Source organism: Necator americanus, chromosome II (assembly GCF_031761385.1).
Source record: "Necator americanus strain Aroian chromosome II, whole genome shotgun sequence".
In the NCBI taxonomy this organism is placed as follows: Eukaryota; Metazoa; Nematoda; class Chromadorea; order Rhabditida; family Ancylostomatidae; genus Necator; species Necator americanus.
Genome location: NC_087372.1, coordinates 16,329,151 through 16,356,754, shown reverse-complemented (window position 1 = coordinate 16,356,754; position 27,604 = coordinate 16,329,151). Strand labels below are relative to the sequence as shown.

General features: G+C 40.1%; 3 protein-coding genes across 4 annotated transcripts; 1 reads left to right on the top strand and 2 right to left on the bottom strand.

Annotated features, from left to right (window-relative positions):
* Nucleotides 1-1,348: 1,348 nt before the first annotated feature.
* Nucleotides 1,349-5,703, bottom strand: RB195_018057 (uncharacterized protein; the record flags this gene model as incomplete). The annotated part of the gene is made up of 5 exons (XM_064185314.1): nt 1,349-1,512; nt 1,571-1,736; nt 3,674-3,897; nt 5,173-5,272; nt 5,647-5,703. 5 exons carry the CDS (start codon nt 5,701-5,703, stop codon nt 1,349-1,351), a joined length of 711 nt encoding a protein of 236 aa, XP_064041195.1.
* On the top strand, nt 5,346-6,110 carry RB195_018056 (uncharacterized protein; the record flags this gene model as incomplete). 2 transcript variants are annotated; one of them, XM_064185312.1, is made up of 2 exons in its annotated part: nt 5,346-5,484; nt 5,950-6,110. In XM_064185312.1, the coding sequence occupies 2 exons, from the start codon at nt 5,346-5,348 to the stop codon at nt 6,108-6,110; spliced, it is 300 nt and encodes a 99-aa protein (XP_064041193.1). The 2 variants fall into 2 exon arrangements, with proteins under 2 accessions (XP_064041193.1, XP_064041194.1); XM_064185313.1 differs by lacking the exon at nt 5,346-5,484 and adding an exon at nt 5,850-5,895.
* Nucleotides 6,111-10,106: 3,996 nt separating this feature from the next.
* On the bottom strand, nt 10,107-17,000 carry RB195_018055 (uncharacterized protein; the record flags this gene model as incomplete). The annotated part of the gene is made up of 11 exons (XM_064185311.1): nt 10,107-10,346; nt 10,504-10,656; nt 10,717-10,927; nt 11,910-12,037; nt 12,096-12,170; nt 12,427-12,527; nt 12,628-12,688; nt 12,744-12,854; nt 13,451-13,536; nt 13,633-13,707; nt 16,910-17,000. The coding sequence occupies 11 exons, from the start codon at nt 16,998-17,000 to the stop codon at nt 10,107-10,109; spliced, it is 1,332 nt and encodes a 443-aa protein (XP_064041192.1).
* Between the last annotated feature and the right edge of the window lie 10,604 nt (nt 17,001-27,604).

The following is a 27,604-nucleotide window of genomic DNA, read 5'->3' as shown; positions in this document are numbered from 1 at the left end:
AAGTATTGTTTCTGTGCGCAAACGTTAACACCATGAGAAACGGTCTATTTTTTTAAATTTTTTTTTTGGAAAATTTTGTCTTCTTCCTAATAGCCTAAAACTCTTACTGTACAAGTTCAGTCTCTCACCTGAACTTGTACAGTAAGAGTTTTAGGCTATAAGACGACTTGGAAAATATAACTTCTGCAAAAGAGTACCAGAAGTTGACGTTTTTTCTCCGAGTTAAAGTTCCATATAAAATTCCATCGCAGAGAATGTGGGTTCTTAGTCAACATTGGCACTAGTATGATTATTTCTTGTCGAAAACATGGACTTCGCACAAATAGCAGCACAGCAATATTCCACTAATTTGTTTGAAATACTTGTAAAAAACAATCAGACGTACATGGTAAGATCAGCGACATCAAAATCAATGAGATCAACTGAAGAAAGGGCTGTATCCAGTATTTTCTCAGGAAATTCGACAATTGCAAAGACATCAGTGCAAACTTTTTAGGATTTCGTAGATGCAAAACAATGAACATGCATTATTGGAAAGTTCGACTTTCAATGAACCTCGGCATAGTCAAAATTCGTATTGCTTTTGACAAGCTCTACGCGAGTTTGTTAAATAGTTTTACCGGCTAACGTTTCTTCAAAATCGCCTTCTTCAGAGCCTGAAATGGCTCTTCAATTTACAATTTTAACGACTGAACCTCTCCACAACTAAGCTGATAAACTCCATGCCTACTTTTTCAATGGATTTTTTTTTTCAATTTTGGGTTTTGCAGAACGTTAGCCAATAAAACTACTTAACAACCTTGTGTACAGCTTATCAAAACCAGCACGACAATGAACATGTATTGTTATTGAGACATTTTAAGAATTTGAATGGTAGGGGATGATAATAGAACAAAAATATATCCGTAGGAATCTTCTAATTGCTTCACTTGGGAAGATGATAGTGGCAAAATTGAAAAAGGCGCAATTTATATTGCAGCAAAGAGATTTGTGACTTTACGAGACAGATTCTCGGCATTCTTGAATAGAATGCTTGAGAACACTTATTTCAGCAAAGGAAATTATCCTTAAGTTGAGAGCTACGGGGCTTTTTTCACCCATTTGAAATCATACAGTAGCTAAGTTTTGTAGAATTCTGGATCTCATGCCTCAAAATTTTGGTTTATCGCGCTTTTAATCGAGCAGGCTAACAATAAGGCGATGTTCTCACAAATGTGGTACCATTAGGCTTTGAACATAGTGAATACATATAGTACGCCAATTCTAGAATTGAACATGGAAGGTCAAGCTTCACGGAAGATTTTGAGAGGTACTGCTCTTCTTGAAGGGAGTATGGAGGGATCAGACTTTATACTCTCGGCAGAGCAGCAACGGAATTAAACGTAGTCGAAGGTTGTACCCAGATCTCGCCATTGTCCCGCTCTTGAACCGTTCTCTCCTTACCACGCAGCTGATTAAAACGATCTCGGAATGAACCTGATGCGTTGTTGGCATTAGGAACATGATGGTTATCTAAAAATTGTAAAATACGAGATCGTAAATGTTTTGCTAGCATAAAAAAAGACAACACCTTGAAGGGCTAGAGAAAATGCCGGTTTTCTTACGAATACTGCTTTTTTCTTCCGTTCATGCAAGCACACGATGAGAATTGTTGAAATAAGAAAAAGAAATAAAATTGATGAAGCTGTCATAAGGATCAGTTGCCATAGAGGAAGCCGAAATAAAAGCGGGACCGCCTGTAATACAAACCGTTTGATCTTGGGTTCAGAATCCATATGGAATTCCTATTATTCGAATTCCTACTATTCCAGGAGAATAGACTATTTTAGTTCATACTAGTTTTCTTCTGTTTTTCTGCACATTTTTCCGAAGAACGAGAATTTCCAGCTCTCGTAATATTTTTTTGAACTATGACTGGAAATGGAACAAACAATTTTAGTGGATACATATGTAGTGAATATTGAAAGAAAGTATGATGCAGCAGAATTCCTCCACGTTGTTGGAGTTAGGGGTTTGGAAATTTTCATGAATGATACCTCATCAGTTTCGGTGCTATTGAGTGTTACCTTAAGTAAATAACGAGGAAAAAGTTCTAACTGAAAAATTAATATTCTGAAATGCTAAAATGAAAGGAAAGTTTCATCTTAACATTTACGAATAATAATATAGTATCATCTAGGTTCGGAAAAACAAAGCGTTCACTGACATTTGAGGGAAATAAGAAGCTTCCTGAATGAATATCAGGCCCGCACAAATTTGTAAGAGTTCAGCCATATTGATGGAGAACTAGAATGAGTGCTTTTTTTGGCCTATTAATATTAAGGATAAAGGATAAAGTTTCTGGCGTTGATCAATCTGCTTGGGATGCGTCCCCAAGTTCACTTCAATTCAGAATCGTTTGAGGTTTACGATCGTGTAAGTGGCCCATACAATGACTTGCGGTGGCTAGCCGATGTGTCAAGTCAGTGCTTTTATCCTCCCAGACAAATCTGGTACCAAATTATCGACCCCGGAGGGATGAAAGGCTTGGTGAGCACTAGGGCGGATTCGAACCTCCGATCGATTGTGCAGGAAGCGGAACCTTTAACCGCTACACTACACCCGCCCCTATTAATATTTAATATACTATTATTATTAATAATATTGTTATTAACACTAATAGTAATGGTGATGACTTAAATAATTGATAATAATAATAATAATAATAATAATAATAATAATAATAATAATAATAATAATAATAATAATAATAATAATAATAATAATAATAATAATATACTTTAAAAAACCGACTTTGCATCATATCGAATTTACTGAAATGTTACTTGTCAAAATCTTAAGTTCGTCCTGGCGAACCTGACCTAACCTTGGACCTATCCAAAACAGTTGGTGACCGCGCTTAAAGGCATCACCCCATGAATCTTTCGTGGTATTGATTTTCGCTGGAGCATACCTATATCGGGTCGTAGATTATAAATACAGCGAAGATTCCACTCATCTCTTCCTGCATCACTGTAAACAGACGGTATCAGAATGCGGTTCCTTATGACGTCCTCTTTTGCAACGCGCCACCCTTGCGCCCCACCCCCACCTTGCGATCCTTCGGAAATCCAACCGGACGCCCCGATAGGCAATCCATTTCATTCGACGAGTCGTAGGCGGGGGCGAGGCGCATGGGTGGCGCGTTGCAATAGAGGACATTGTAAGGAAAGCGACGTATTCCAAAGTAGTGTTTACAGTGATGCAGGGAGAGATGAGCGGAACCACCCCTGTTTTCATAACCTACGACCCGATATAGATATACTCCAACGAAAGTTCATACCATGCCAGGTTCTTGGGGTGATGTCTTCGATCTATAGAAGTGGAAAATTAGGCTTAGTAGTTTTTAATATTAAGTATCTTACATTCAAACACGTATTGTTAATATATGGAGCAGAGAATGAATTAATCCATACGAGTCCATAATGGCTCAGTTAATATTCTTAGTTAATCAAATTCAGAGTATACCTATTTTGAAAGGCAAGAAAGACATAATCGAGGAATGATGTAGTTCTGGTTATTGATTTACAGCGTGAATATTCTTGAGAAATGTCAAGTTGTGTAATGTTATGCAGGTTGTTGGTGTCGATTTGAAATAATTACATAAATTAAAAAAATTGCAAAAAGATCTTACTCGACTCTCACTGCTTGCTGCGGGCAAATCCATCATTCTCAGATCATCGATGGTGATCAGTTTTCTGTGGTTGTCGTTGAGTGGCTCGGTGGTAAAGGATTCTAGAGCGATGGTCATTCTGTGAGGATCCAGTCCGTTGTCGCTTGATACTGGAAATTTGTGTGAAACCGCCCGAGGCGATGTTGAAGACTCCTCGCGGTGATCACGAGAAGTCATTGTTGAGCCTAAACATGCTTATTCTTTATACGATCCAGAACTTAAAGATAACAAAAGGTGGTATTAAGGAATAATCCGAAAGAAGAACAATGTGATAAGAAACTATTGCTTCTAGAATGGAATCAGTAGTGCATACGCTCGATAAGACGGTAATCCTCAGCCCCTACTATTACTATTACTGACACAATTTTCACCTCTTCTTCTAACGCAACACTAACTAAAACATTTCCCGCATTACGCAATGAAACGAAAATGTCCAATTTGGCCAAATATCTCTTTTATTTTCTATTATTTGTTGTATTTTTTTTGGAATTCATATCATACTACTTTTTATGGTACATATTTATCGTACAGCAAGTAATATTTCACTTATTTTTCATACTTCGAGAGGTTTACCTGTTTTCGCACTGGATTTACAATTTTCCATTAAAGTTTATCTCCCAAATTTTATGCTTCAAAGTGTCCCTTAGGAACGCATTAACTTTTTTTCTCTCTCTTAACCTTCCACGTCTAATTAAATTTTCCGAAGGATCGTTTAATTACTCCGCTCTATTTATGCACTGAAAACAACTAGAAAGATATGGATTGATACGGTAAATAATTTCAGATTTCCCAAGTAATGCTTACTACGGTGCCTACGTCTTTGCGAATACTTCTGATATTATTGATGGTCGTGTGGTCTCGACCTCAGTTCGGCCCATTCGGACCCGCTGGTGGACCGATAGGACTAGGTGGACCGTTTGGGGGCCCATGGCTTGGTGGTTTCGGGCCACCTCCACCGCGTGGGCTGCTTCTGGGGAGCGGAACGTGCACATAGGGGTACCTCGTAGGAACTGAAGCGATTCACATGCCGTTTTTTTTACGAGTATTAGGGAGAGATGAGCGGAAGCACCCCAGTCTACAACCCCATCTCTAGTTTTTCCTGCGTATTAGCTCATCAGGTCAGATTCGTGTGCCAATGTGGTTTTGGTTCTTCTTGGGTATGTTTCGCACCACTTGAAATACCTATGAAAGTTTTGTGGTACGCTGCCTTTAAGCAATTATATCACAATTAAATTAATTACAATTAATCAATTACAATTAGTTACGGGCAATTACACCGTAAAATCAGGTAGTCTTGACCCCACTGTACATTAGCTCTTCTGGGAGAATTTTTTGGATATATAGAATATTTCAACTTTGAGCCAGAGCTTTGCAGTCTCTTCTCTGTTTACTCATTTTCATGTCTCTCCAGGTGTAGCTTACCAATATGAGGATTTCAAAAGAATGTGGTTTTGGCTTACCATTTCCTACAGATCTTGTTATTTGAGCAATAAATTGATCTACCAACCATTCCTCATAGTCGTTGAGTGTCTCAGAGGCAGAATGGAAAGACCGAGAATTCTGCAACAAACATGTTCTCTTGTCATATCGCATTGAAGACTTTTGATAGCTGTAGTGAATCGACGCCGAGCTGATGGATGAATATGAAGTGAACCCAGATGCTCTACAGAATCAACCTCCTGAGATCATGGCTTCTGCCAGTAGTTTTGTTAATCGTCCTACTCCGAATTCTCCTGTGTTACAACTTGTACAACGTGAAATTAATAGGAGCAGTGAGCCGCGATTCGACTGACTGAGAAATTCCAAAAGTTTTCGAAGTGTATGTCAGAAGAGGTGGTGAAGTCACGGAAAAATAAAGCGAAAACCAGCGATGTTGCTGGCGGTATGTGGAAGAACAGGAAATTTAAACAGCGAAAAGCAGATATGATTCTCACCTTCTTCAGCGCTATGGTATAAATAGCCTGTCGTAGTCGAAATCTCATTTCATCCATAGAGCTCTTCAATATTTGAGAGAGAATGCTATCAAGAGTTAACGGATCCACATAAAATTCACAATGATCAGTTAGGATGCGTAGTTTCAGGCTGCTAAACTCTCACCTTTGGATCTCGTTTGTCAATTATTCTCCCTAATCCAGCAATGAAAAGCGTCGTGACAATCATAGAGCGAGGGAACATCCAGAAGAGTTGAAATCGAAAGCTTATAAATTAACAGCCGCCTATAACCAGCCTCTGTTCAGGAACAATGGGAGGCAAATGTGAGACCAAGTCAAGAGGACGATACTGGTACCTACGGAGCCTTGGAGATCACAATTTACCACCTGCTCGTTGCGTGTTATCACTGAACATGGTCCTCCTGTGCACACATAACGGCCATGGAAGGTCATGTGTCGCTCTTTGATCGGTGACCATTGTTTGATTGCTAAACACACGGCCGTGTGCACCTCGTTAATTAATGAACACCTATTAATGGATACCACCAGTTTAGTGTCTGAAAATTCCTTCAAGGGACAGAAGCATGGGACAACTTCTGCAAAAGAAAAATATTCTGAGAATCCTATAATTTATCCTCCGCCTCCCTTTACCCAAATTAGTAGATGAGTTCTTCATGAAGTAATGTTGTATGATTTATTTTAATTCTAATAGGGATTGCATCTATGGAGTCTTAAAATTTGTACGTCGTGAAATGAAGATCTCATTTCCCGAAAAAGTGAAAAGAGAAATATTACAGATAGACTGCATGCCTACATTCCCTTACATAAATTGAGCTCCACTAATTAATATGGCCTGGCTCCGCTGAGATTTCAAAAGGAACCAACTTTTCCCCACGCTGAATCGCCCTATTTACGAAGCCTACATTTCGTTGCATCCTAGAAGCGGTCACATGGGAACGGAGGGACAGAAAGACCTATGCACAACATTATAGTGTGTCCATAGTGTCATATACCACCATAATTTCCCTCAAGCGTTCTTGAACGGAGTGGTGCAGCTCCTCGCTGTTTTTCTTATCATGAAGTATCTTGAATCGACGTGTTTTTTGACGTCACTTAAAACTCCACGGTTGATATAAGGATAGTTTTGTCATTAAAAATTCACAGTGATTTCTAACCGAACTTGGTTTTTTATTATGTTATATAACAACGTGCTTAGTCCGTGTGTGTGTGTGTGTGTGTTTGGTGCATGTGTGTGTATGTGTGTGTATGTGTGTGTATGTGTGTGTTTGTGTGTATGTGTGTGTGTATGTGTGTGTATGTGTGTGTATGTGTGTGTGTATGTGTGTGTGTGTGTGTATGTGTGTGTGTGTGTGTATGTGTGTGTGTATGTGTGTGTGTGTGTGTGTGTGTGTGTGTGTGTGTGTGTGTATGTGTGTGTGTGTGTGTGTGTGTGTGTGTATGTGTGTGTATGTGTGTGTGTGTGTGTGTGTGTGTGTGTGTGTGTGTGTGTGTGTGTGTGTGTGTGTGTGTGTGTGTGTGTGTGTATGTGTGTGTGTGTGTATGTGTGTGTATGTGTGTGTGTGTGTGTGTGTGTGTGTGTGTGTGTGTGTGTGTGTGTATGTGTGTGTGTGTGTGTATGTGTGTGTGTGTGTGTGTGTGTGTGTGTGTGTGTGTGTGTGTGTGTGTGTGTGTGTGTGTGTGTGTGTGTGTGTGTGTGTGTGTGTATGTGTGTGTGTGTGTGTGTGTGTGTGTATGTGTGTGTGTGTGTGTGTGTGTGTGTGTGTGTGTGTGTGTGTGTGTGTGTGTGTGTGTGTGTGTGTGTGTGTGTGTGTGTGTGTGTGTGTGTGTGTGTGTGTGTGTGTGTGTGTGTGTGTGTGTGTGTGTGTGTGTGTGTGTGTGTGTGTGTGTGTGTGTGTGTGTGTGTGTGTGTGTGTGTGTGTGTGTGTGTGTGTGTGTGTGTGTGTGTGTGTGTGTGTGTGTGTGTGTGTGTGTGTGTGTGTGTGTGTGTGTGTGTGTGTGTGTGTGTGTGTGTGTGTGTGTGTGTGTGTGTGTGTGTGTGTGTGTGTGTGTGTGTGTGTGTGTGTGTGTGTGTGTGTGTGTGTGTGTGTGTGTGTGTGTGTGTGTGTGTGTGTGTGTGTGTGTGTGTGTGTGTGTGTGTGTGTGTGTGTGTGTGTGTGTGTGTGTGTGTGTGTGTGTGTGTGTGTGTGTGTGTGTGTGTGTGTGTGTGTGTGTGTGTGTGTGTGTGTGTGTGTGTGTGTGTGTGTGTGTGTGTGTGTGTGTGTGTGTGTGTGTGTGTGTGTGTGTGTGTGTGTGTGTGTGTGTGTGTGTGTGTGTGTGTGTGTGTGTGTGTGTGTGTGTGTGTGTGTGTGTGTGTGTGTGTGTGTGTGTGTGTGTGTGTGTGTGTGTGTGTGTGTGTGTGTGTGTGTGTGTGTGTGTGTGTGTGTGTGTGTGTGTGTGTGTGTGTGTGTGTGTGTGTGTGTGTGTGTGTGTGTGTGTGTGTGTGTGTGTGTGTGTGTGTGTGTGTGTGTGTGTGTGTGTGTGTGTGTGTGTGTGTGTGTGTGTGTGTGTGTGTGTGTGTGTGTGTGTGTGTGTGTGTGTGTGTGTGTGTGTGTGTGTGTGAAAATACTGCATAATAATGCAAAACTCTGCACCGGTGAGGTGCCGAACCATCGCAATGCACCTGATAGGCAAGCACTCTACCTTTTGTCCATTTTCCAAATTTAAAATTATGTCGGCTTTGATAAGGCGAGTTAGTTTCTCTCATACGTTAGTGAGGGTAAATAAACTTTTATGTGAATGTAAACTTCCAAATTTGCAAACTATCATGCTATATAATAACTGACTTATTCTGTCACATGCGTGCGTCTGTGTGTGTCTCAGTCACGAAATCCCAAAAAGAAAGGGAGACGAATATCATGACGTCGGTTTGGTGCACTGGAGCCCCAACGCGGTAAAATTGGGTGGGACGAGTCCTACGACGTCAAATTTGTGCTCTTCAGGCAGAAAACCATGGAGTGGAGTGAGACGGGTCCCACTGCCTCGGATTGGTACGTGGGAGCCCCAACGGGAGAATAGGTTTCTATGACTCATTCGCGTATCTATTTCCATGCATATTTCCCTGATGCTGCTAACATCTTTTCTTCAAAATGTGGAACACATATAGAAACGGCTGCTAAGATACAATACTGCTCAACACACGTTCACGTGGTCTGACGTGGAGTTTTATCTTCATCACTACAATGATGATATTCACCTCATTTCATGTTAGCGCATCATTCTGTGCTAATAGTTGAAAGCGGAGGAAACCTTTTCGAGTAATGTTTCCAAATTATGGAGGTTTCAGAGAAACATAGATGTAAAATCAAGTTTGATTGTTCTCCAAATATAGTACTGACGCGTTTAGGAAGAACATCATGAAATCTCTCATGTTTGCCTAAATTTTTGAGGAAGAGAATTGAAGAAAGGATTTATAAGAAAAAACAATTGTAATTTTGCAGAAAAAGTCACTACTGTTATTTCTTATTGATCGATGAAGCGAGCGAAGTGAACACTACAAAAAGTCTGAAGTCCGGCTTTAGCCGGACGTTCACGAAGTCAGAGAACTTAATAAAAGTTCTCCTAGATTTTAGTTGCTTTTTATGGTTCTAGAACACACTCTTTTCATTTCAAACGGGACTTGTATAGAAGCTGAATCTCACAATGTTTGCATGAAATCGTGTGACAATAATTCACAAAATGGTTGCTGGGAGTTTATAAAGATCACTTGGAACTTCTACTATCTCTTGCGTCCCATTTTCTCTCCACTTCATCCTCTGCGATTCCTGATATTTTCAATGTTTAGTCACAACACACAAATCCACGTCACCGTTCCTTTATGTGAGATTTCGTTGTCAGAATTTTTCTTTTCTATTTCTTAGTCTTAAGCGCAGCCACAAAATATTATTCTACAAATATGCTTTCACAAATGAAACAACTTTGATGATTGAAAAGTTTTATTGTATATTTTGTTGCGTTTTCCTTTCTTTTGTGCGTGCTAAAAACAAAGCTACTAGTTTAATGATACAAAGTGCTAGCGGATGCAATCGCTCAGAAATCGATCTATAGAAATCGAAAATGACGTGATGAGCAGTGTTCGCTCTCTGTTTGTGAAGGTAAATTTGAAAGAAACATCCCACAGGAGAAAATAAAATGTTCAACAGATGATAAAATTAAAAAAAAAAACAATTCCCACAACAACAACACTATAATGCATCGCTATAACTGTCGTGATCACTACCCTGAAGTTGAAAAGGCAGCATTAAGTGGAAACGAAAATAAATAATCTCATACCATACACGAAATAGTAAAATTTGTACACAGATTCGTACCAAAACACAAATACAATCGAGGACAAGTCTTGAACTTTAAAGCAGAAAGTTTCTGATAATTCGATGTTGACATCGCTCATTCATTGGCGGAAAGTGCTACAATGGTTCTCTCGACTTCTGGAAAGGAGCTTCATCGTAGATCAGATGAGAGATAACATCTGATTGTGAGACGCAGGCGATCGGCCTCAGATGATCGTCCACGATGAACACACAACGCATATGACTGGCTTCTAACAAAGCATCCAGCACCTTTCCAACCGTATCTTGTGGACGAATGAACGCTGGCGCAGGACGACGACCGAGCACTGCTGACACGGCAGTGTCGGCAAGAAACCTCTGAACAATGAGCAACAAATGAATGCAAGAGTTTGTCAATTCTGCTGTGGCCTTTATACACTTCTCAGTCTTCTTAAAAGAAACTGCAAGTCCTCGCAAAAGTTGGCGAAGTTTTTCTTAGCAGAGTATAAACATCAATGCGCCATCCCGTCAGTACCTGAGGACTGCTTGCTTCCATGAGAGCCATTGCAATGTCAGCTTTAGTTACAACGTCACAAGCTTTCCCATTTTCGTCAATGACGGGGAGGGAGGAAAGTTGCTGGGAAAGCAGTGTTACTGCGACGTCGTCCAAACAGTCGGTGAGAGTGACCTGTCGAGAGTAAAATGAAGTACCATCAAGAATAATTTTTCGAAGAACAACTTAACACACGGAGTGAATTGTTTTCTCCCATGTTCCTACTCCAGAGTCCTTAATAGGACAACTCAACCATTGGGCAAAATGTAAAGAACGGTTCTGCTTGTGTATCGCTTGAAGAACTCTTTTAATCGTGAGCAGGTAGAGGATGTCTCCAGACTGTGTATCACGAACGATGATTCGATGTACGCGATGCAGACAGAACTCTTCGCAAGCTTCGATTATTCTGGAAATCCACAGTTATATAAAGACAGAATCGTCGAGTATGAGAAGAAATTGATCTATGAGCTTCATAATTTTTTCCCTCAATATTTTGAAAAAAAGGACCCAATTTCGGCATTATTCATGTGATTTGTACTGCATTTTTATCGTTTTATGACGCATGGTGTGGCGAAGACGAAGAAACTGCTTTACTGTTATAGAATACCTCATTTCATAACGTTTACTGGTCTGCAGCGGTTTGCAATTGATGCCAGCTGTAAAATTCGTAGGAAGGATTCTTAACCCTAACCTAGTCTAGTGGTCGGTTGTTCAAAGATACACGCCGCCAACATGGTTCTGCCATAGAAATGCAGTATGTCATGTTTTTGATTAGTTTTGGAAAACCCCAGCATACAAATTTGGACAAGCGAGTATCCTTAGGAGATTTTAAAGTGTAACCAGTGAAAACCGAAGAGTGTGGCGAAACTGTCGCTAACAAAGCATGGCTAAATGTCCAACATTCAAGCGCAGCACATGTCAATCACGGCAAGATTGGCATTTTTTAAAGCGCACCATAAAGAGTGCTAATCGATTGCCTGTTGCATTTTGATTATTCATAGGACGGAAAAACCTATATTTTGCTTCTTAAAGACCCCATAGACATCTATTGTGATTCTCTTTCTTAGAAGACAGGGTCCTGATAAGCTATGGAAAAAGTTACATTCCTGTAGAAAATATGAGGAAAATGATCGAGAGAAGATTTTCTATGGAGTTCTGCAAATCGGAACTGCAAATCGGACCAGAAGATGTAACTAAAATTCCAGTAGGTATGGGTTAGCTTTTTGCAAACTAAAAACGAGTTTATTTTATGTTTGATGTACTTAACTATTGGTTTATTTGCTTATCAGAGACTTAGTTTTTATTTTTTAGTTTTAAAAACCACCCAATAAACCGAATACTGTGAATGTCAATTGACATCATTTTTAAAATGTTTTAAACTAACTTACTTTGCATCAGCTGAAACGGTGACGAGTGAACTATTTGATATCAATTCCCCGACTTCACTTGTAGAACACTTGGAAGCGTTATCGCGCAGATACATTATAAAGTCGGTTAATGTGACTAATGCCGCTATCTGAATGAATATCCAAGAATTTTACAAAATGAAATCAAGAAAGCTCCAAAAAATATACTCTTTGTTGGGAGGAATCCCAGACGAGACCCGCACGAACGTTTTGTTCACATAAGGCCGAGAACGCTCTGTCCACCTTAAGAAGCAATCGATAATACAAGGAAGCATAGTCTGGTCAAAACTGGTCTGAAGGCTGGCGCAACTGCGCAAGCGGTTGCACGCGGGCTGGCGAGGTGGGGCCCTCGCTCAGTTTCGCATCCCGCTTGACCCCTATCGGAAGTGCAGTCGCTTACGCATTAAACTATAGGTCAGACCATTCCGACCCGACTATAACTTGCACAATAAAGAAGAGTGATCAAAAGTCGGATTCCGATCTTGCTGCTATCGAGTACCTTTATAGACTTGTCAAGAGCAATGACATTCCCGGTTGGCGGCGCCAACTCGTAGCAGTCCACAACTCGCATGTACTGTCGGTAGGGATCAGACTGCGAGTCTAAAAAGAGGTTGACGCTTACTTGATGAACACCACCATCTCTTAAGCAGGGATTTTTGAATTCCGACAAAACCAGCAATGTTCTACTTCTAAACCATACCTACAAGACCCACCACGTCGACGCTGAGAGGTCGCGATGTTTTTCGTAGGATGAGGAAATCCTAGAAGAATTATGGCATAGGTCGATATGAAGGTAGATTAATTCTGAAACTGTACCGAGCTGTTACTTCTTGGCCTACGGAACGCCCAATCGTCGTCGTACAGGTCGGACGAACCCTCATCGCCCTCGCGCAGATCGTATACTGAAGACAGTGTGCAGCCGTTCACCTTCAAATGTATATTCAAATTAAATTAAAGATTAAAACTTTCTAGCAAATGTTATGACGAACGCGAGAAAAAATGTGCTTTTTTTCGTATTACAGCTATTTATTCCTCAAATGGTGTAATACAAAGGAGAGATGAGGAGGAGAAAGTGGGCCGGATGCATCATTCAGTTTAATGTCCATCATATTTCGTCCTTAAAATTCGATAAATATGGAAATTTCCCAGTCGCACTTTTGGCAGAAGCAGGATATGCCGTATAATTTTCAAACACGCATATGGAAAAGAAAATGTTCGAGCGAGAAAGGCACAACGATCTGATAAAGGCGTCGCTTACGGGGACGGCAAGAAATGGAGAGTACACTCTTTTGAGCTGAAGTTAGGTTGTGACAGATATCTTGAGTGTACTGCTCTCCACTACTGCGATGGTGAAGAGCAGTAAGGAATTGTGATTTTCAGATAAGTGCAATATCAAGTGAAAAACAGCTGATCGACCGCACTGCTCCGCTGCTAACCTGCAGCTTAGCGGCCGCACTACATTTGGACATCAAGTTTTATGTTCCGCTGCTTGTATCAAAATTATTTGATCTGATTGGCAGTACCTGCACTTTCTTGAGCTTGACTGGCTTCTTTTGTAACTGAGTGCTGAGACTCTCAGATCGCGGTCGACCTACGAGCCCTCGAAGACCTGCAAATTATAACCTAAAAACATAGAATGCTGCGGAACAATTGGCAGTGATGCCAATCAATGTAAATTCATAAAAGTACGTGGGAAGTAGCGCACCACTAAGAATACTGGGTGGCCTCTGCACACTTCCTGAGTTAAATCGACGTCGAACATTCACAGCGTGGCCAGACTCTAAAAATCCTCATTTGAGCTAATATTTTGGTCTCATTATATTGCTACCTGTCTCAAAGGTTATGAAACGTTCAAAAATCTCTACGTCTCAATTTCCGGCTAAAGCCAAACTTCAGACTCTGTGGTATTCGCTTCGCTCCCCTTCACTGATCAATGAAAATTGATAGTAGTGACATTTTCGGTAAAATTAGAATTGGGTTTTTCTAACAACGCTTTCTTTTTTCTACAAGTTTATGTAGAATATTTATAGTTTTCTTTCCAATCGCGTCAGTTCTACATTTAGAGAACATTCAAACTTCAACTTCAAACACTCCTTCGATACCAATACAATGTAGACGAAAATTGGAAGCATTACTCGATGTATGGTTTTTTCCTGTTCTCCTCCAGCAGCTATCAAAGAATGATTTTTTGACATGAAATGATGTGAACGACATCATCGTTCTGATAAAGATATCGTGCCAGGTCAGGTCATGTAAACTGTTGGTTACTATTTAAGCAGCCGTTTGCATAGGTGTTTCCATTTTTTCAGACAGACAGACACACGCACACACACACACACACATGATCATGATGATAGGTGGGCAGAACGAAAATGTTGAAACTTCGGAAATATTCAAGTGGTAGTAATTAATATCAGTCCCGATTTAAAACAAGACACTTGCTATAGGGCCATAACGAAATGTTGTCAGTGTGGCATCGACGTTTCAAAAACTTTAACCGCAGTTCCCTCTCGCTTTTATAATTGCACTAGGTTACAACGTTCCCTACTTTCGTCGCATCTGCTTCACATGCAAAAATCCAGAGGCACCACCAACTTTACGAGGAATGCAAATTTAATTGCAAGAAATAAGGATAGAGTTAACCTATGAGTTGAAGGACTTTGCTTTCATCATCACAGCACTAGAGTAGTTCTATTCGCTACGAATCAGAGCGCATATCTTGAAGTCAGCTCTGAAGTTTCGGAAGAAAAGATACAATCGGAATTTTTCATTTATTCACACTGCAGTAGCAGTATACGCACACCTCTATTATACTGAAATACAAAATATTCGTCCGTATGTCGGATTTCTAATTATACGTGCATTCAAAGAGCTTCCACTTCAGTCTTGGTTAATCTTAGCGCTTCCATCCAATAAGATTTCCTGCCCCTGCAGCTCATATTGTTGAAATGGAGAGTCAAGGAGGTCACATTTAATTGTTGTTTCGTTTTGTGTTAATCCAATCATTAACACAAAACGAACGTCAGAGTACCTTAATTCAGAGTAGTTAAGCGCTTTGATGAAGATACATTCACAATGACCGTGCGATGCGATTTCAGAAGTTCTGACAGATGGTACAGTCGACGTCTTTCATATTTCTAATAGTGTGCTTCTGAACGTTCGCATAGATTCAGATGTCTAAATAATCCTTGAGATTTCGAGTTCCGCGTAAACGCAGGGAGAGCACGCAGTATCACGTATTCCTTGTCCAGACGGATAGGTGTTTAGCTCCTTGATCTGTTACTGTTTGTTCTGTCTCAGCTTTTCATCACTTGATTCGCTCATTGTATCTCGATCCCTTGGAGATATTCCTTGAGTCGACGGTTCTGAGAAAATATGCTGAAACGGCATCTTCACATAAATGCAAATGGAGGCTTCTACGCCGAAATTGCTGCCTTATTTACATATGTTTTCTACCTTGTGATCCACTGCTGATTTATGGTTATCAAGGGCCCTTCCGGATGATACTCAGAGGTTCATTGGTGAAATCCAGTGGCGGAGAAGAGGCATGATGGTTTTAGACCGGGTATTTTTTCAGAACTACCAATGTCGACGTAGTTGAAGATTTTCATGCCGCTCGCACCTTGCTGTATGTCATTTCGGTAGCCTTGGAACAGCAAGAAGGCAGTTAGTTTTGGGCTATGATGTTTCGAGATCTCTAGCTGCTTGAATTTTCATCATTTCAGTGTGTCGAGAATTGAAGCAGCCCTGGTCTTTCATCCTGCGATTAATTTTTAAAATGGTGCATGGATTCTGCATCGAAACATCGCTAACTAATGAGGTCCTTCAGACAAACTCGAGAAGTTTGAGCGCTTTTTTTGGAATTATTGAAAGGTGTGTGGAAGTTGGAATTCATTTCAAGAGCAGTCACAATTTCGATGAAGTCATTTTTCGAGCCTGTGCCGCACTTTCTTTGTCTCTGTTCTACTATCTTTAGTGCCATTATTCAACCATTGTTCTTTTGCTATTCAAAGTCATTCCTTTTCGTGGCTCTCCCGTTTTAACATTCGCTACTTTATATTCCTTGCTCTCCCTACATTTCTTCTCTCGAAGTAGTGATGGTCAGTCGTTCAAATGTGGAGAAAGTTAGTGAACCTTCTTGCTTGAGCTGATCCCAGCTGTTTGCGTTCGGTTCCTGAGTTCGCGTCGCATTTTGCGTTTTTGGGGCGCTCAGGATTGGGAAACAGTTTGCGTAAAATGACCCTCATGTGGGTTAAAACCGCTCTTTTCACTTCTAAAAATAGTTCCTCCTCTTTTTTCGCGCAGCTTCTTTGTATTCGGATAGACTAGTGAATAAGGTGGTCCTGAAGAAACAGATTTAAAAAAAACAGCTGTGTCTGAGTTCACTAAGCGTCGTCAGACCTCTCCGCACCCCGTAAATTATGCTTAACCATGAATTTCAGTCAGTGCTACAGCACCGCTGTGAGCATTGGAGTGAGCAAAGAGGACCAATTCCGTTGATGTCGTCATCTGACTGCCCTCATGGGTCAAATTATACGTGCAAAAATAGCTTTAGAAAAGCCTTAGCGAAAAAACTATTTCGAATGAATTCCAAGGAAAACATTAATCAACAGCTAGTCCATCGTGCAACCAAATTGGGTATTCTGAACAGTGATTTGTTGCGCATCCATTGGTCATAAGAAAAATAAATCAACTAAGTTTGCCATCTACAGTTTTGAGTCATCCGACTCGTTTTGTTGTGACTTTCGTAACGCTGTGTAAAGCCCGAACCGAAGATATGATAATACTAGTCAAGCACAGAGAAGAATAAGAAGTTGCAGAAATTCAGAGATTTCTCTTGTTCTGTTTTTGTCATTAATTTCGATGCAGATCCCACATACATGGAAAAATTGATGCAGATCAGCTCTATTACTTAATAATAAGCTTTATAATTAGCCGAATAACTTCAGCAATCCAGCTAGACCCAAGAATGAATATAGTACCTGCGTCGTTAACCGGTTCCTGACAATAGATGTTGCATGGCCCGTTTCCATGAATGGTTGGTCGAGCGAGGCGATGCGATAGTTGGCTCATTACTGTAAGCAGAAACACAGTAATGATATGTGATGACGTAACTCGAAGGATGATGTCAGCAAGTTTGATTTCTAGCGTAAAAGCCGCTGAAAGTGTAGCAAAAGTCGACTCGGAGTAGTGGATTGGAATCAGAAAGATGCACGACCACCAGCGGCCGTTAGGCAGACTCTACTGGCTGAGCCACCACTAACGTGGCATTCTGCACTTTCAATCAGTGTTAAATAAATCTGAAAACAGTGGCTGATATGAAACAAAAGAAGATAAATGAAGAAATTAAGGGAATCAAGAATGGAACTGCAGCAAGATCATTGAAATCTCGAAACATTTTCAGGCCCTTGATAAAGATGAGATTGTCGATTGTCGTGAGGCCACTAATGGGGTTTCACCAGAGCCTCGTTGGCGCGACAGGAGAACATGAATCCAATATCATCATTGCTTTGCAGCAAGTGTAGGATTGAGAATTTCCCAACTTTAATCAAATCTTATAAACAGAAACGAGACAATAATAAAGGTTGGTTGAAAATAACTTTCTCGTTCCCTCTTCTCGTTCATATTTTCTCAGATCGAAAACATTGCGGGCAATTTTTTTCCTGAACAACAAGGTCGTTCAAGAAATCTTCATCGTGGCAAAGTGCAAATTTTATTCAGATTTGAAAGAGCTTCAGGATTATTTCTTTTCTTGTAGTGTAGAAAAATAGTGAGGACTGATGTTTTTGGACATCGCACTGTAAAAAAAAATAGCGTTCGAAAATACCAATGATAGGATAGGAAATACGATTTGCAAAAGATATGTGACCGAAAAAAGTCAAGCAACCATAAGGGGAGAACAAAAAATGATCGAATAAGGAAGACGGGAATCGTATTAATCCGGATGGTGCTCATCAAGATTTCTGCGATATCTAAACAAATGAAGTAGCTGCAGCGGCAGCAAGGTTGAGCCGGTCAATGAGCTTAGGGCTGATGTGTAAGCAGCAAGATAAGTCAAGATTCGGGGACCTGGGGTACTATTCAACATCTATGTTGTGAACACTGGGAAGACGAAGGCGTTCTAGAATAGAAGGCGTGGGTTTCCACTTCTTCAAACCACAAAAACTTTCCCGTTCCCGTTTAACGATATGAAAAGTTATGTACATATGATACATTCCCACGTTAATGTGCACATACATACACAGATTGCTATTAATAGTACGAAATTTGTGTATGAATAGCTTAATAGGAAAGGCCTCTCCTCCTCTAGCACTGCTTTACTAATGGTAACATTATATTATAGCATAATTATTAATGTGAGATATAATGCGTCTCACACTCATCACTCATCTAATTACCACTACTGATTTGAGTGGATGCGGTGCGGTTGGAGAGGAGTTCCGCTGTGACTGCACGATCGATTGTTCAAAACCGCCTTAGAGCCAACAAAGCATTTTATCGCTTCGGGGAGGACAAATTGGCATCGGATTTGTCTGGGAGGATAAGAGTGCTGATAAGACACATCAAGAGGCCACCCCAAGGCATTGTACAAGCTAAATGCGCGTTTAAAGACCTCCAACAATTCTGATCTGAAGCGAACGCGCTTCCGCCTTTGTGTCGACAACTTGTCTTTTACCACTCGTCTAGCAATCAAATTACACAAGAAAGTTATTATACTAGAAGAAGTTCTAAAAGGATGTTAAGAACGTTTTTGGTGTTTTAACATCAAACTTCATCGCACAAATAGGCTAGCTCAAAATGATTTGACTTATAATTGGTAGAGTAGCATGCAGGAGGTTATGTACGGCATTTGCACTACCGCGCAGTCCAGCACCCAGGGTAGAAGCCGAACACTACCTGTGCTGCGATGATACAAAACTGTATCGCTTCGAGCGCAAACACTTTCGCCGAATTGCATTGCAGACAGGCCAGGTCGTTCTGTTCCAACTGTGACGAAGTAGATGTGAAATGAGCAAATCGATCAGCGCATATCAAAATACCATTTAGGAAAGTTTTGTTGAACTTAGGAAGAAATGCATAAAAATCGATAGAGCGATCACACTGACATTTCCGCTAAATCGAAGCGCATGCGTAACAGGCGAAATGCTGGACGTCTAGTGATAAGTCCCTACAATGTCTAAAGCAAAAGTATGTCAAAATCAATATAGCCAATAGTAGATCATTACACCCGTGTGAAAATTAGCTTGTGATGAATGCTCAAATCAATGATCAATGCTCGTCCCTAAGCGTATGTGAGTAAAGTCTGACGCAAATTAGTGTGCAAAGAAGCAAGGAGCCACGGGGTGAACAGACTCAAACAAAGTAACATGATGAACAATAAAAGGACAAAGGATAAAGTGCATGGCGTTGATGAATCCCTATGGGGATGCGACTTCGCGTTCGACTTCGATTCAGAATCCAGATCCAGATTTATTGATGTTTTTGAATGCGCGTGTAGCGAGTAGGTGTGTCAGGTCAGTGCTTTTATTCTCTAAGACAACTCTGGAACCAACGTATCGACTTCACCTCCACCTTTCGTCTTTATTTTATACTACTACAACAGAGGTATATCAGTCGTCTATTTTTCCATGACAACCAGTCATGATCGTCAGCGTCTAGCAACGGATTCCTGCTCAGTGCGTCGTTATGCAAAAACATGGTGAGAGCATAACGGGTACGAATTCGGGTGGACCTGATGGCATAGAACGTATGAATCTTACAAATGTTTCTTTGTATTAAAAGGAAGAAGCAAAGCGTGTGAGAACGCGAACAGCATTGATTGAAGTACACGTTTGCATAAAACACATCTGCTCTACAATAACAATAAGCTACACATATGTGTCCATTAGAAGGACCGGAAAGTAATATCCTTTTTTTTATCGAATCAGACATAAGAAACGTGCACTACTTGCCCTGAAACTTTCATTTAGCATTTATGAAGATCTAATACTGCAGGACTACAGCAGAATTTGTACTGCAAAATTTCTGGAACAGTACCACTATTGAAAGAAATACCACGAGGAGGGACATTAATTCTTGCTAGGATGTGTATTACAGAGCTGTCATGTTACTTTGCGTGTAGCTATTATTAACTAGCGGTGGCAACTATTCAAAAATTTGGAGACAATGACGAAGAACGATGTCCATGGAAGAAAAGCACGTTAGCGTTGCGTTGCAGATGCTCTGCGCAATGCAACGCAATACTCTGTTAATCGAATGTGGCAGTTTATGCTTATCAAAGTAAAACTTCTACTCTAGCCCACCGAAACCAACGCTCTTCATCAAAATCCCTGCGATAAGTGCAGTTATGGTTCAGAGATCCTGGTCTTACAAAACAATGAAGTGAAATAACTTGCTATATCACTCATGGCATGGCACCACATTTCAATCAAACTCAAAACTATCATTATAATGTGATAATAGAGAATTCTGAAAATTCTTCTTACAACATCTTTGGGGCGAAAGCTACGAGTTCTCAGGAACATGTATTATTAGCATGTAAATCCTATGTTCATCCGATTCGGACAACTGCTATTATTGACTTCCTTCTTAAGAAAGGCGTTGATAGATACAAAGCTATAAAAACTAAATAGTTTATGGAAAATTGTGACAGAAAAGATTCGAAGAATTCGGCGTCGATCCCCTTTTCCCAGAACAAAGTAAAAGAAATCTGGTTGGGTAAAGATGAGCAACCAAGGAGGAGGTGACACAGAGACAAGGTTGATGCAAATAACTTTAGATTTTTTAATAGACAATTTTGCAAAGCAAAAATGAATGAAAGCAAGAAATAGTCGTTTCCTCGAAGAGTTTAGAAATCGTTCATGAGTGGAATGGGCGCAGCAGCGAATCAAATCAGAAACGGACCACATCTGTGCAGGGGTGTGGGTGAACAGAAAACCGATGATAATAAATCATTCAGCTCCACAATTTCCACAAAAACCTCCGTTCGTTGTCGTTTCACTGCCACACGCGCACACCACAATTAGAACATTGTTATTTGTTATTCAAAGATTGGAAGGAAAAGAAAGTGCAACAACCCCGCGACATGAGTCACGAGGTCAGCGAAGTATGTCCGCCCTGGATAACGACATCAGATGGTTTCAGTTTAAATTTTTGACTTCCGATGTTGGATAAGTCGCCAATGTATCCATACCTTCAAACAATAAGAGTTTCCGTTAAAAAAAAACCTATGCTACTCTCTTAATTCACTCATTTGTTTTCAGTCCTCGATGATCGTCGTTGATTTCTTTTCATAGTTACATTGGCAGAGTTGCACCACAATGTGACAAATTAGAAGCTAAGGAGCTTGCTGAATCAGTAACTCTGCAGTAACGAAGTAACACAAAATTTCGTAATCAGAAGTAAGACATTAACGAATGGTAAAGAAACGAATGGAATGGCTTGGAAAGAAGTATATAGAAGAAAGCGAGCGAGAAACAATTAAGGGTCCCACTACACTCCAAAAAATTAGTATTTGAGAGTCGCAGCTTTTCAGCGCAGCAAATTGCTCCCGCGAATCCAATCGTTGTTCGGTGCACTTTCTCAAAATAGGAAAGTCGTAAGGAAAAGTACATGATGGCAGAAGAAGCTGCCACTAAAAGAAAGGTCTATCTGGAATCTACAGAGAGTATGTTAGCGTCTTAGTACAGTATCACTACAGTAATCGCCTCCTCCATCAGCTCAGCATAGCTTCAAAATTATCGATCAATTGAGTGAGATGCGCACTGTAAGAGCGATACAACCAGAATTCTAAAAAAAAAAAGACGGCTGTATCATAAAACACGTGATGAGCGCAGTGGAAGAGCACAAAGAAACAGCATTAATGTTTAATGCATGTGGATCTGAACGAGGTTGTTATTGCAGGCGAAAATGATAACAACGGGAAATAGGAAAAATTAGGAAGTAGAGGAAATGAAGAAGGGTTGAATACAAAATATACTTCACTAATTGAGGAGCATAATTGAGAAACTGGCTGCAGTTAATCCATTCGAGCAAGATGAACCATTGTAATTACAGACAGTACATTTCGTTCTCTTTCTAATTCTCTATATCCGAGAACACTTTCTGTCAGCTATTTTAGGAAGCTGCTTTGATGTCGGTTCGAATTAGAATTTTTCTCTTAGTATGCAATGTCCCTATACTTGACTTATAATCTGACACTACCACTCCTGGACTCAGGACATCACTGTCTACGAAGAGTCAGCCGGAGTATCCCTCGTGCTACATCTGTTTATTTACAACGAAACTTATTAATAAGGAGCAATACGACGATTTCCTGATCCCAAATAATCTAAGTTATTCTTTTAACAACTTTTTCGACACCTTCAACTATTCTTCAAAGTTTGCAATAATTATTTGTTTCTTTGAACGCACGTGATTGGAATAAGGAACTCAGATCACTAGAAGCTACCAAGGTAATGGCGTACCTGAAAAAAACAGGAGATAGGAATAGGGGAGTTGAAAAGAAATAGTTAAAACACAGAATGAAGGCAAAACCTCGAATACGACAGAAGTAGGAACGGATATTTATGTTGTATGTTGTACACAGAATATTGTATGTTGTGTAAGGGCTAGAAGAAAACTACATTCGCGAAAAACTGTCAGAGGGTAGAGGGCTCCCAAATAATAAGTTGCGAAGCTTTGCGAGCTGTCGTAAAACGTAGAGGCGAATTCTGGACAACAAAATTGCATAGTGTGACAGCCCTTAAGATCATCCTATTAAAGCAGAATTATGGCGTGATTAGGCTAAATTGCGTCTTCCCTACACTTATTGAAAGGAGGCTGACGAAATGAGGAAGCCCAAAACATTCGCGACAAAGCGTCCCGAAACATTCGATAACAAAGTGTTTCATGGATTGCTGAATGCGAAGCAAGTTTGGAAAGTGCTTTCGCATTAGGATTAGCTATTCAGCTATGAAATGAATGAATGAGACGAGAAAAGTGTCCAAATTTGCCGCAACGTAATCGTCTTGTTCAGCACTATTTCTGCGGCTCTTATGAAAAAAACATAGGTACACAGAATATTTGGTTAGTTGTTTTTTTTTCATACAAAGTGTCAATATGCACTATTTCCTCATAAATAACTCTATTCAGAGTCCAATGTGCAATAAACCTGTTTGAAACGCTTAGTTTTTTTTTACAAATGTAGGGCGAAATAAATAAAAATCATCATTCTATGAATACCAACAGTCTGTTGAACACCTTTTCATATTAATTTCTGGTAAGACTGCATAGGGCGGTGTAGCGGTTAGAGGTTCCGCTTCCTGCACGATCGATCGGAGGTTCGAATCCGCCCTAGTGCTCGCAAAGTCTTCCATCCCTCAAGGGTCGATAAATTGGTACCAGCCCTGTCTGGGAGGACAAAAACACTGACAGGGCACATCGGCTAGCCACCGCAAGTCATTGTATAGGCCAGTTACACGTTCGTAAACCTCAAACGATTCTGAATTGAAGTGAGCGTGGGGCGCATCCCAAGCGGATTGATTAACGCCAGAAACTTTAACTTTAAGACTGAGCTGATGGAAGTTTGCTTCTCAAGTGACGTTCCAAAGCGTTGTTCTTCCGGTTTTTGTACATTGTCTTGACGCACCAGTTTCTGTATTTCTTTTATTGCCTTCAAATTTTCCTCAAGAAAAAGGTCCGGAATCCCACTTATCCAGTATGAAAAATACACGCGTGTCTCCCTATATAAATGATATTCTATGGCAACACTCAGACGTCTATATTAACAATGATTGTAATGGTACACCATGAAAACTGCTGTGCAGAGCATCTTTGACGCTTCAATTTTTCTCATAATTTATAAGAATGAGAAGTGTGGGATTAATGTATTAGTGCCGCTGCTTACGAAAACAACATCTATTTCCTTTGCGTTCACCACACAAGCCCCACAAATATCAAAATTAAGCACGTAATTAAGGTTTTTGCTCTCCAGTTTTGTAAATAAAAGAGAGAAGGGCGGAGGGGGAGGACGCAATTGCCCAAAAAGAGTAATTGACTGGGTGTTCTTTTTCACTCCGATGCAAATTTTCGGCCGAAACCACTAACATAGGCGAAGAAACACTTATACAATGAGGAAGTAGTAGTATATTTATGGAATGGAGACAGCTGATGTGTATCCAGAATGGAACATTTTCGAAAACACATGATACAAATCCACGGCATCAAAAGCAAGTTTCACATGTCTATTTTTCACTGCTTTAGATTTCTGGTGTCTGCCTGTCTAGTAGCAACATGGTATCAACATGCGAATCCACCATATCCGCAGGAGTGAATTAGCGAAAGTTATTTCTACGCCATGTTCATCTAATCTAGCGTTCCTACCAATGTCAGCTACTACATCGTAGAATTTGGATTACGACGGCACTCCTCTGTGAAAACTCGTTCTCTTAACTCAGAAAAGGTAAGTTAGGGTGAAAATTAAGGTAGACTTTCTTTGATGAGATTTTCTATCTGCGATAGGACAATTTGAAAAAATTAGATTTTAAATTTAGAACGAAATTTCGAAGAATTGTCGTTTTAAAATGTGCATCTTTCAGTTTTGGGAGTCCTTTGTCCAAAATAGAACTGGAATTTTCGAATGCATTCACGAATTCGAAGTAGATGAAAACTTTCCGACTCACTGAAAAAGGACATGATATTTTGGAACAAAGTTGTTGACCATTTTCATTAATAGCTGAATATTCGACGTTTTCGTTTTAGATTGGGAAACAAAACTGTGATTCACCGCTTGAAACAATCCATACTTCTGCGGATAAAGGAAAAAAAGACAAAAAAAAAGAGGAACGTAATAGCAGCAGAAAATATGTGGATAATTGAATATTCAGCGCAGCTTTCGCTCAAGTGGTGGAACACTTGGACAATTGCTAGCAGACTGTTAAGGACTCGTTATCTACTTCACATAGTTGCCCATGTCAATCAAATCTGACAAAGATTTCAATGCGAAAAAAAACTCTCCGTTCCGCGCATGCAACTGGTCTGTTTAGAAAAAAAAATTTGGACACCATAAGACCAACCAAAACACTTTCAACGAGCGGCAAAATGGACGATATGGTTCCACTAACACGATCGCGACATCAAGTAGGATTTGGTTGTTGTGATGAAGCCAGATTATTCTAGCACGAGATTATCTCGTGACCGAAATGAGAAGGAAGATCCATAGAATAATCTCACAACGTTTCAATGGATCCCTTCAGAGAGTTTTAACGTTGTGTTACTCCTAAACGTAGTAATAGAACGAAAAAAAGACAAAAAAGGAGGCTGGTGGCCAAATCGAATAAGAAGCACGGGAAAGAGAGAGGGTATCCTTGTCCCTAAAGTACAAGAAGGAGAAAAAGAGAGCATCCATCAATACGTTGACTAGTCTAAATTCTGGACATTTCTACGTCCTTATGTTCGATATGTTATGTATACGACAAAGAAATGAACGTTCAAGTGAGATGTCGTTCATTAAGAGTACAGAAATTTGTTCATAATGTTATGAAAGCTGTAAAATCCAAAAAAGGCGGAACTCTCATGCATTTTTTTTTTGCTTTTCGAGCACAGAACGAAATGCTTAAAGAGTGTCCCTTCAGGCTTTAGTTAAATAAGTAAGATACTGTCTTAGAAGCTCCTCGCTTTCTCTTTTACGCAGTTTCTCCAAACAATCTGGCATAAAACCAAGGAGCATACAAATTCGTCAGACACATAAGTCTTCGCTTTTTTTAATGCAGCTGCAGTAATATTTTTTGTTTGTCCATTTTTCATTACTGCTCGCTACAATTGCCATTTCAATAATGAGGGAAATCCAAAATGTTAAAATTTTATGGAAGTTGATAGGAGCGAGCAGTAATCGGCATCTTCTCTATCAAGTGGCGCAGCTGTGGCGTAGTGTCAGCGAGAGGCAAGGTGACAAAAAGCCAACACACGCCGTATAAATTCTAACAAATTCCATCAAAACAAGAACCACATTAAATTTCTGGAATGGGTTAAAATATACAGACCAGGAATGAGATATTTACGAGCGGAGAATGAGAAGAAGTGATTTTATTGACGAACGAATAAGATTGAAATTGATTGTGGGGTAGGTCTGGATGATTTGTGCTCGTTTAGCGCTCGCGTCACACTGAATTGTCAAGCGTGCTCGACGAAATGCAAATAAACAACATCATAAATAACGTATAGCGTGAGAGTAGTGCAAACAGCAGTGAGCGACGAAATCATCTCGTTTCGTCCCAAGAGGTAAAAGCACCATCACCAAGTACAAAAAGAGAGCGAAAGAGCATGGTAGTCTTTGTTGGAGAAACGTTAATTAGAAAATAAATTAAAGTGGGATTATTAGTAAGAAAAAAACCTAGAAATTGAGTGTAGTCCGCGAAGCACTTCAATTCTAAACAACTTAAATAAGACAGAGTTAGAGGTACACATGGAATCCACTAGAAAAGTTTGGGAGACACAGATCGTTACAGATCTGTGTCTCCCAAACTGATCATACTACACATAATCGCAACAAATATTTTGCAAAAATACGGTTTTTCATTATCCTCAGAGAGCTGTAGGAAACTCGTCCAACAAGAAAAAAAGATCTGGAATTGTCCGATTTTTTTGTTCTATATGAAGCAAGATTGGGTTGGGACAATAAAAATGCTATCGAGACCATAAAGAAGCGGGTGTTTCTAATGTGAGGGTGAAGCAGTCCAAAAGTGCTGGCAAAGTCAAAATACATCTTTTGCTACTGAGGGATTATATCAGAATCTGGTATTTATAAAGTAGAAGAATGAAAAAGAAGTCGAAAATTAGATAGCGACGTAGACGAATAAGAGTAACATGGAACTGTTGGAGCTGAAAGTTCAGTGCGATTTCTGAACTGCGTCATAATTATTCCGTTTTCGCTGGAATATAATTCCTATTGAACGGTAGTATTCGAAATGAGGATGCGGGTACATGAAATAATGCTTAGAAGAGAAGAAAGAAGCGATAATGCGAATGATATTCGAAACCGTGTTCGAAAGTGACCACTCGAAAAACTATGAAAAACAATCGCATTCATAAAAGTCAGTATTGTTGATTTTTGTACGTGTAAAAATTAGATGGAAAAAGAATATTAAATAGAAGCTGTAATCTTGCCCCACAGCTCTGAACAATGTTCAAAATGGTCATATAACGTCTCTGCTGAAAATAAAAGTTCAAAGAAAAAAAAAAACAGAAAATCTGTCACGGACATAACTATTGAGAATTCTTTCAAATCATGAAAAATAGCGGAGAAAGACGTAAGAACAGAACATGTCACGTCAAGGATCTCCAAGAAGAACTGTGCTTTGTGATTAGCGGATTTTTGTCCTGAAGCTAATTTTCTTTTTGCGGAACTAGATCTCACAGCTGGAACAGTCGGTCACAATGCTTGGCAGCTCCTAACAAGTGTATTCCGCATTTCAGTTCCAGGCATGTAGAACAAAAACAAAAAGCCATATGTGGAAGGCACTCAGGGATGAAACAGGCTAATGCACTGAAAAATTTCCGCTGCAAATCCTGCGAGGTGCAAAGGCTACACCGCAGCACGTCCCTCTACCTAAATCTCTTAGTTATCGCAACAGATACGGCCAAACTGATGTGTGTGTAATTAACAACTGTTGAATTGTGGAGAAAAACCTGGTCCATAA